This window comes from Tasmannia lanceolata, unplaced genomic scaffold, assembly GCF_043159265.1.
Source record: "Tasmannia lanceolata isolate RefF3 unplaced genomic scaffold, GAP_Taslan_0.1 ptg000023l, whole genome shotgun sequence".
NCBI lineage: Eukaryota > Viridiplantae > Streptophyta > Magnoliopsida > Canellales > Winteraceae > Tasmannia > Tasmannia lanceolata.
Genome location: NW_027518700.1, coordinates 32,111,628 through 32,121,964, shown reverse-complemented (window position 1 = coordinate 32,121,964; position 10,337 = coordinate 32,111,628). Strand labels below are relative to the sequence as shown.

The window sequence follows — 10,337 nt, the reverse complement described above, 5'->3', positions numbered from 1 at the left end:
GGATCAGGGTCCACATTTATCAATGGAGAAACATTCTTTAAAAGAGGCTAGCCTAACCCAAAAAAAAATATTGATAAGTCAGAAGCATCATGGGATTACTTGAGTAATCTTTCTTATTTTATCATATCTGTGGTTATATTTTTTAGAAAAAATTTACAAATTCTATTTTAAGGATTGTTGTAGGGTGCAATCACTCTGAAAGCAGGTTCATCAACTGGTTCTGAGAAACTTGAAAAAAGTAGGACTATCATAAATGGCGAAAGATCTTTGAAGAATGACATCTGATAAAAGAATAGAAGAAGGTCAGAATGCCTCAAGTAGGGGCAGGTTGCTAATGAAGTGGCGTCTCAAATTCGGGCCTTGAAAGTTCTTTATTATATGGTGTTACTAAATCCTTTGCTCCCAAAGTTATTAAATGGAGATTTCGATTTCCTTTTTCTAATAATCTCTGTCAAAACTCAAATTATCGTATCTCTTATTCTCTTTGAGCATCATACAAATATGATGTCTCATTTCCTTGGAATCCGTGTAAATACGGTGTTTCATTTTCTCTGAGTCCATTCGAAAATGGTCTCTTATTCTCTTTGAGCATCATACAAATATGATGTCTCATTTTCTTGGAATCCGTAGAAATACGGTGTTTCATTTTCTTTAAGTTCATTCGAAGATGGTCTCTTATTCTCTTTGAGCATCATACAAATATGATGTCTCATTTCCTTTGAATCCGTATAAATACGGTGTTTCATTTTCCCTGAGTCCATTCAAAGATGGTCTCTTATTCTCTTTGAGCATCATACAATATGATGTCTCATCTCCTTGGACTCCGTATAAATACGGTGTTTCATTTTCCCTGAGTCCATTCGAAAATGGTCTCCTATTCTCTGTGAGCATCATACAAATATGATGTCTCATTTTCTTGAAATCCGTATAAATACGGTGTTTCATTTTCTCTGAGTCCATTCAAAAATGATCTCTTATTCTCTTTGAGCATCATACAAATATGATGTCTCATTTCATTGGAATCCATAAAAATACGGTATTTCATTCTCTCTCAGTCCATTCGAAAATGGTCTCTTGTTCTCGTCGAGGCCATACGACTATGGTCTCTCATCCCTTTTGAACCTACATGAATACAGCATCTCGTTCTTTCCAAGCCCATTTGAAAATGATCTCTGAGCATCATATCAATATGATGTCTCATTTCATTGGAATCCATATAAATATGGTATTTCATTCTCTCTGAGTCCATTTAAAAATGGTCTTTTCTCTTCGAGCATCATATCAATATGATGTCTCATTTCTTTGGGATCCATACAACTATGGTGTCTCATTTTTCTTTGGGAACCATACGAATACGGTATCTCATCCTTTCTGAGTCCATTAAAAAATAGGTCTCTTATTCTTTTGGGATCCATGCAAATATGGTATCTCATTTTCTTTGGAAACTGTACAAATACGGTATCTCATCCTTTCTCGGTCCATTCAAAAATAATCTCTCATTTTCTCAATGCCATTCGAAAACGGCATTGCGTCCCTTTCTGACTGGCGAAATTTTGGCTGTCAGATTGAATCCACTTTTCCCATTATTCTGAACCACCAAACTCAGGGTGTTCAAAGTAAATGATTCTTTTAACTTTTTAATTCTAGGACTTCATCTAGGGTCTTGCATTAGGAAGCATTTAGGTTGCATTGCGACTAGTGAATATTTTGTTGATTAAAGCTACGCAAAATGGTTCTGTCAATTTTGCTTTGGCATTTGATGACTACGTCATCTATACCAAATAGGGGCATCTGTAGACACCCCATTTTGGTACACTTTAAAAAGTAAAAGATTCGGTAGTTTGTCAAGTTTCGAGTCCGTATTCCACCGAGGATTAGGCATTTGTGCATTTTAGGGTAGATTTCGCCTCGTTAAAGAAATTCTGAAGTTGATTCCCAATCCTAAAGGTTTCTAGGGTGTTCCAATGGTATCTGGAAGATGAAAGTTCAAGTTTTCCAGCAAGTGAAAAAACCTGCTATTTTTAGAATTTTCAGGTTTTCCTCATTTTTGCCCATTTTTACGCTACATGGGTATTTTGGTCAATCTCGATGTGTCCCGTTTGACCCCCGAGTTATATTTGAGAAATCTTGAGTGATTTTACGAATTTTGAAAAGGCTGCTATTTTCAGAAACTCTTTGGGTTTTTCCTCAGTTTGGGTATATTAGGGGTTGTGTTGGTCATTTCTAGTGTGCCTGAGACTATCTCTAAAGTATGACTGAAGAATCCTCAAAAATTTCAAGCGTTTTAGGGAACCTGCTATTTTTAGAAACTCATGGGGCTTCCATATTTTCATCATCTTATGAATATTTCAATCATTTCTCATGTATCCAAAATCATCTTAAGGGTACGGCTGATGAATTAAGAGTAATTTCGTAAGATTTGGAAAACCTCCTAAATTTAGATCTCTCAAGGTTTTCTCTTAGTCTTGCACTTCGGGGGTATTTTAGACATTTCCAATATGTCATATTTGGTCCCTAGGTTGTGTCTAAGAAATCTTGAGTCCGTTCATAAATTTTCAGAAATCTGCTATTTTTGGAATTTCTCAGGATTTTCCTTAGTCTCACCAAATTCTTGCACCTCGGGGTAATTTGGTCTTTTCCTGTGTAATTCTTTTGATCCCCGAAATGTGTCTGAGAGATTATCAATGATTTTCTGAATTTTGAAAAACCTGCTAAATTTAGAATCTCTCAGGCGTTTCGCTTAATTTGGGAAATTCTGAGTATTAAGGGCATTTTGGGTATTTTCAGGGCATACCAAACAATCCTGTTTGATATTGCTCACCGGAAGGACCCAACTTTAAAAGTTTTTATTTTTTAAGTTTGAACACAAAGATTTTTCATTTTTTTATTTTTCCCTTTAGGGGTGAACCAATTTGAGGATATTTTGGTCGCATTTGGATGTCTAACGGTCAAATAGGGGTATTTTGGTCCGAAAAGTTGTTTTTCAAAAAAAAAAATGATGGTTCGATCATGTGTTAGGGATGCACCATAAATTTCAAATGGGTTGGGTCCATATATAGAATGTTGAATTTAGAAAAATTTAATTAAATTTTTACGAAAAAACCTGAAACTCGTGTGAAATGGCCCATTCGACTAAAGCCCGCAAAGATGGAGCTCATGTGGGTTCACCCATGTGGGTCGACCACCATGGTGGGCGCCCCACATGGCTGACCCACATGAGTTGGGCGCCCAACCCAATGGATAAGGTGGTGACATCATATTTTGTTTTAAAAAGAATAAAAAGAAAAGAAGGAAAAGAGGAATGGTTGCTTAAAAGGGGTTTTTCAAAGAAGCAATGTGGAATGGGAATAGCATGTCTTGTTTGACAAGAAATTAAAATTGGAATCAAATCTAATTTGAAAACAAGAAAGAAAGAAAGCAAGAGGGAAAAATTGGAAACAAGCCAAAGATGGGCCCTCTCACATTAGAAACTATTAATGACTACAATGGAGACTTATACTGCTCGTATAGGAATATGGTGGAGGTTGAAGAACAGTTGATCACATACGTGGGTGATAGCATTGTAGCACCACTTCAAAGAGAAGTTGTTAACCCAAGGTTCCCCATGGGTCCAACTAATCACATTTACCTTATTGTTTTGATGCTAGCAAACCCAAATTGATTAGTCTTCATGGACTAATGTGTTGCCTTGTTGTATCGTGCCTTAGACAGGAAACTCAAATGTCAAACCAAAGTTAGGACATCTAGCACAATACAACTCAACACGTGGCTTGCGGATCAACATGCACAATGAACCAAACGAGCTTGTACATACATTGGAGACATCATCCTTGGAAGATGTTCAAGTCAAGAGCTCAAATTAAAGATCCCACAAGCATGCCTTGCAAAGTGCCAAAATAAGCTTGGAGATGAACTAGCATTGGTGACCACCTCATGTACAATTGAAGATGTTCAAAGAATGGAGGATGTCACAAGGCCCAAAGCATGTTGAAGACTTCACTCACAAGTTGAAGATGTCCAAGAAAGTGCTAAGGAGCCAAGACAATCCAAGAAGACTCAAGGTTCTATATTTTATAGATTATATTTGAGTCCTCTTGTCAAAATGTATTTGCACTTTCAAATGGTTTTCAAATAGTTTCAAAACAAACTTGACATCTTTGAAAACAATCCACACACCCAAAAATGTGTTTGAAAACCTTGGACAAAAGCCCAAAGACGATAACCCAAACCCCTAGAGTCCAAACAAGTAAAAATAAGTTTCCAAAACAGGGCCGGTCGACCGGGGCAACCCTGGTCGACCGCGGATGTGCTTCCAGAAAGGTCACGGCGATCGACCGCCACAAGGTCAGGCGACCGCAGATGGGTTCCTGGGTAAAAATAAAAATGTCCAGAAAGGTCAAGGTGGGCGACCGCGCTACCCCGGTCGACCGCGGAAGATTGAAATTCAAAATAAAAATAAGTATGCGCGCAAAGGGCGGGCAACCGCGACACCTCGGTCGACCGCGCCCGCCAGAAAAACTAGTCATTGGGGCTCGAACGACTTGTTCTTTCTTGATCAGTTAATTACGGTTTTGCCCCCAAACGGTCATATTACTACTTAGGCTATTTATACCTCATCCTTGACCTTCTAAACAACCTTTTGCAAGATCATTTCACATATTTTTGAGCTTACACTTTCAAATCTAAGGTTTTAGGTTTATCCTCTTCAATGCTTTGATTTGTGTATTTTACATTCACCAAGAGGATCTCCATAGCGCTTTATTGATGTAATCTTTTGGAGAGATTGTGAGCATTTTCATTGTAATATTTGCCTATCAAGAGTCATTGAGTGAGCTTCCATCTTCTTCATTTTTCATTGTAATCGGGGTCTACGATTCGGCCCAACAACAAAGGTGAATCCGGCGTAAAGAGGAGTGATTCCCTTGGAGGCGGTTTGCGAAGAAGGTTAATCTCCTTTGAGGCGGTTCGCGAAGAGAAGTGATTCCCTTTGAGGCAGTGTGCAAAGAGGGCTGATCTTCTTGGAAGCGGTTTGCGAAGAAGGTTTGTTCCTTTGGAGGTGGTGTACTTTGTAAAGCTTGTGACTCAGCATGTGGAGTGTTATTTTAGTGAAGGAAAATCCTAAGGAAAGACCAAGTACTTTGGTAGTGAGTAGATCCGTTTGTGACTGAACTACTCTAAATCTTTTTGTGGTCTCCTTGCTCTCCTTCTTGCCTCCTTTGGGTGTTTTGGTAATATCTAACCTTTATTTATGTTTATGCTTAATTGAACAAGGGTTAGATTTAAACTTGTAATGTTTTTAAAATCTTAAATCAGTTTGATTGAAAATTTTAATTACCCAATTCACCCCCCGTCTTGAGTTGCCCTTTGGGATTTCAGAAGTGTTTGAAGAAGCTAAACCTACAAGTTCACTGCCTCCATGAGTTGCTATCGTTATCATCTGACTTATTTTTTTATTTGTATTTTTTCCTCTTTAGACTATTTAATTGACTGTGATATAGTTAGTGGGTCCACTTTTTGAAACTTTACAGTCTCATGTGTGGGCTCATATTAGATGCATAGATTATAAACATTGGTTTAATATAATATCTATGTTGAAGTTAGTAAGCATGCTTTCTATCCAACAAAACATATCATTTTATATTTTTTGTTTATTTTCCTCATCGTTTCCAGAAACATAACACTCATACCACCGCTTTTCCTTTCCATTTGTCATTTCATTTTCTTTTCCTTTCTCGGGCAAGTAGCGCTAGAGAAGGGTCCGTTAACTTGATTTTTCTTTTCTGCACAAACACCATTTTTTCAGTCAAACTGCATTGATTGCATGTTCTCTTGCTTTCCTCAAAAACTTTTTTTTAGTTTTTATTTCTCACGTGGAAATTACAATATCTGAAGTGTGTGTGTGTGTCGAGTGTGCGGAGGGGGGGGGGGGGGGGCGGGGTTGTCCTTTCTCGAGTTCTCTAGCGATACATTTTCCATTGCTCAGGAGCAGATATATTTGAATTTTCTCTCATTGAAAGACATTCGTCCCCTCATCGAAATCGAAAAAGGGCCTCTTTCTCTCCCCATTAACCTCTCATCCTCTACTCCTCGTATCCTCCATAGCATTGCAGCACTCATGTCAATAGGCCAGCGAATAGGATGGCGAAAAACCAGCGAAATTGTCAGTAGCATTCTAGTGATGCAGTTCTCCAAAAGGAAACTCCCTGTCACACAGCATGCTCCCCCCTTCCCCTGAAACGAACCGTCTCTCTCTCTCTCTCTCTCTCTCTCTCTCTCTCTCTCACAAACACACATGCGGGCTTGCCGCACCCTTTCCGATCTCCCTGATTGTTGGAAGAAACGAGAAGGGAAGTAAAGGGTATCTTTTCGTTTCCACATAATTTCTTTTCTTTTCTTTTCTGAGATCTTATTGGCCATTGAACAAACCCTAAATGCTAGGAAAGGTCAGAATTAAAATATCATTAAAATTTTAAAATCACAAAACTATAACAGCTCTGCACAATCTGCTTCCCATCCATGTGTAATCCCTGCTCAATATTGCCTTTTTAATTTTTATGATGTAGAATTTAGGTTTGATAATCTCAATTTGCTAATTTAGTAGCAAGCTCTCTTCACTCCAGTAATTTATGATGTGGAGTTGCAGAACTTACCGCATCTTCCTGATTATGGGAAATGCAGCAGATTCCTAACAGCAAATCGCCTGCAGTTTCGATCCCTTTGGCATTCACACTTGTTGCAAAGATGGGATCTTACCTTCTTCCATGGTTCTTATTGCTATCTTGGCAGAACGAAGACTCTCCGGGTTCTGAGTTTCCTTACCTAAGCCACTAGAATTTGGGGGACTTTAAATGATTTGAAGTCAGGCCAGCCTTAGTTCAATCCAGTCTTCCCCAAGTTCTTGCAATAGAGAAAAATGAGAAGGGAATACTGAATCAATATTGGGCCCAACCATTTTGCACTGCTCTCAAACTCTCCTAGTTTCATTTTTCTTCAGCACGAAGGCTCAGTGATGACTTCATCCTTTCAAGCTTGCTCAGTGAAAATATGGTACAAGTGATGATTTCATCTTTCATTCTTCTGAGTGAACAGTTGTTGCATGAGAAGAGTAATAACGGTAATATCCAACAGTTGGAGTGAAATTACTGTGAGAAATTATTAACCTTTCGGGCCTCTTTAAAGTGGAAAGATCTCCGCCAAATCACTCTTTCCAAACAGCCAATAACACAACTAGATTTGTTACACCGCCACTATTTTAGTGAAAAAAAGCACACAAAAACCTACAGAGCAAAATGCTACCAATATGCTTAAAACCTCCCAATTTAGTTTACCACTTTGGCCGAAATTGACACGAGAGATGAGAATGAAGTGAATAAAAATCCAAAACCATCACAACAAAATATCGGCATAGAACATATTGTTCTACTGAACTGACCACCATTTTCAATAAAAATTGGGGTACAAAAGGGAGGGACAAACAAACGACCATAGATTAACAATTCCATAAGTAGACATGTGTACCAAATTCTACAAAACCAGCAGCTGCCACCACTAGAGCCTGTCTCGTCTTGTATTTGGTTCTCATCTAATTTCTGTGCAAGTAGACCGGTAACAATTTATTAGATACAGGAAAAGAGCTGAAGAAATTAAAAGAAGAAATTATGTGAGTACAAAAAAATTTTATACACTAAGAAAAAGTTTTAATTTTCTGTATTTTGAAATCTCGTATAGATCTAATAAGAGACAAAAACCCAAGAAAGAAAAACTCTCACTCAATAAATGACCAGCGGCAATTTTATCAGACGATATTACTATTTATCAGTCAATTTATCGGATTTACTAGCCCATATTTTTCACTGAAAAACTTTAAAGATTTCCAAATATTCAAAAAGAAATAGTTATCGGCCAATAACTCAGAACCATCTCGTATTTCTGTCTTGGCCAGTGTCTAAGGTATCAGCAACATCAGGCCTTGATACTAACCAAAATTTTGTGTACAGCTCAATGAGCACGTGCACTGACTGGATGGTGCAGATGGTTTATATACTGAACTTCTAGATAAAGGCTTCTTCTTTGATCTTCTGAATATTGATAATTTCAGTATTATTTTTTTCACTAACCAAAGATGAATAATAGGTCTACCAGAAGAGCAAAAAAAAGGGCAATTAACAAACCTGTGGTGCTTAGCTCTTGGGGCAAGTAAACCCCTTTTCTCCAGGCTCTTGTATCGATCCCTCGCAAGAGTGCAACACCCCTTTATAAAATCAAATAGAACTGAAAATGTAAGTTCACTTATGTAGCCCTAGATCCCTGATGCAAATAGGGATATTTTATATGGTGTAAGCCTGTAAAGTCCACTATTTTCCAAAAAGTACTGTGCGGTTTACACCATAGGATGATCCAAACCGTCCATTTGATGGGCCACAACGTAAATAGGTTGTACCCAAAAAATCGTTACCATAGGATGATCCTATCCCTCCAATCTATATAAGAAATGTATATTGTGGAAAATTTCATAGATCGGATGGTTGGGATCATCATATTGAAATGATTTTTGGGGCACAACTGATTTACATCGTGGCCCATCAAACGGACGGTTTGGATCATCCTATGGAGTAAGCCGCACAATACTGGCTTACACCATATAAAATCTCTGCAACTAAGAAAGTTTTTTTTTCCCTCTTTTGAATGGCGCTGCAACTAAGATAGTCATGTGGGTTAAGAGGACAGCAGACCTTCAGCTTTCTAAGTGAACCAGAGATTTCTTCGGATAGTAGGACCTGTATAGGAGCAGGTTCAAATCTGAAACAGAAAGAAAAACCAGGTAATTGGGATCATCAGTAAATTGTTCTCGAGAAAGGCCGTGAATTATGAGATGGGTGATAGTGAAATTACTTGTGCTTTCCCAAGCGTGGCGGACCAGATTTAAGTCTATCTTTTTTAGCTACAACACGTCTGACATGTCTTCTGTGCTTTTCATCATCTTCTTTAGCTATTTCTTTGAGTATATCTGGTAAACTGTGATCGTGATATCTCAGTTATTACTTGCACGGAAACTGGTAATGGTTAAAAATAGACGAGCATAAACAAAATACCTATCAATCTCTTTTGAGATATTTTCAATCTTCTTTGCTTCTGCTTCCACCTTAAGAAGTTCCTTGCGTCTAGCTCTTCGGTTTAACTCTACCCGAGTCACTCTCTTTTTTTTAGACGGCCTGCATCAAGATCCACAGAGTAATAAAATTCAATCTTACTGATTAAGTAATAACAAAGCAATTGATAGCCTTCTATTGCATATGGGAAGGCACCACATAAATTGGATATGTTAAAACGGATGGGGATTTAGGTTTTGATGGGAAGGTAGTGTTTGGCAGGATTTGGGTTTACGGTTATTTTTGGTGGATGAGGGTTAGGATTAAGGTTTTTGAGTAGGAAGGTATAGAGATGGGGGTTTTCTTTCATAAATTAGGGTTAGGTCTCAACTACTTAGTAAGCAGAGAAAGTAAGATCCGTTTTTGAAGAAGGAGAAAGTAAGATCCTTTATCACAAAACTTTGATAGCGGATAAGGCAAGAGAAAGAACAGAAATAAAGAAGGATAAAAAAGGTTAAATCTTATAGTCGTCTCTGAATCCAATATCAATATGCGCCAATATCATGTTAAGATGGAGATAAATCACCACGATCTTCTACACCATTTCAAAAAAAAAAAAATACCCTGATCTTCTACATGTAAGAGAAGTAAAAGAATGAACGATGGGAAATGCTTGTATTGCTAATCTAAATGAGTTGACTCCATTCCGTTCTTGAAAGAAAAGTTAAAGTATTATTGCTTGCTTCCGACTCTTCACGGGCAATTACTCTTTGACACAATGTTCCTTATTTTTCCTCATCAGAAGACATTGGAGTACGTCAAGAACATAATGCTGCTAGAGCAAGGAAGCAGGATTCGTTCCCTCGACTGAGGAATCCCGATTCCCCGGAACACGGATCGGATTCGGGAATCGAATCCCTGCAAATTAGGAATCGCGGTTCAGATTCGTCAGAACCCGATTCCTAATTTTGATAACCCCGATTCCCAATTTATGGGAACCCCAATTCCCACTTTATGAAAACCCCAATTCCCACTTTATGAAAACCCTGATTCCCAATTTTGTGAACGGTGATTCCCAGGCGATTCCCATGCGAATCCTCGACGAATCCCTGGCGATTCCCAACTCCCCAGCGACTCCCGGAGACTCCGGCAAACCCACGATTCCCACTCCCAACCATCCCTGGAGTCTTCGATTCCGCTTTCGAATCCCAAATCGAATCTCGCTTTCGATTCCTGCCCTGGCAACCT

General features: G+C 38.4%; 1 protein-coding gene across 1 annotated transcript in view; it reads right to left on the bottom strand.

Annotated features, from left to right (window-relative positions):
* Positions 1-7,355: 7,355 nt before the first annotated feature.
* The window catches only part of LOC143856356 (Nop53 protein), a 28,501-nt gene continuing 25,519 nt past the window's right edge, over positions 7,356-10,337 (bottom strand). Inside the window, exons 8-12 of the mRNA XM_077366552.1 lie at positions 9,093-9,212; positions 8,893-9,015; positions 8,733-8,799; positions 8,172-8,251; positions 7,356-7,589 (exon numbers count right to left, since the gene is read on the bottom strand). Of these exons, the coding sequence (XP_077222667.1) occupies positions 7,583-7,589; positions 8,172-8,251; positions 8,733-8,799; positions 8,893-9,015; positions 9,093-9,212 (397 nt within the window). The 3' untranslated portion in view covers positions 7,356-7,582. The remainder of the gene's footprint in view (positions 7,590-8,171; positions 8,252-8,732; positions 8,800-8,892; positions 9,016-9,092; positions 9,213-10,337) is intronic.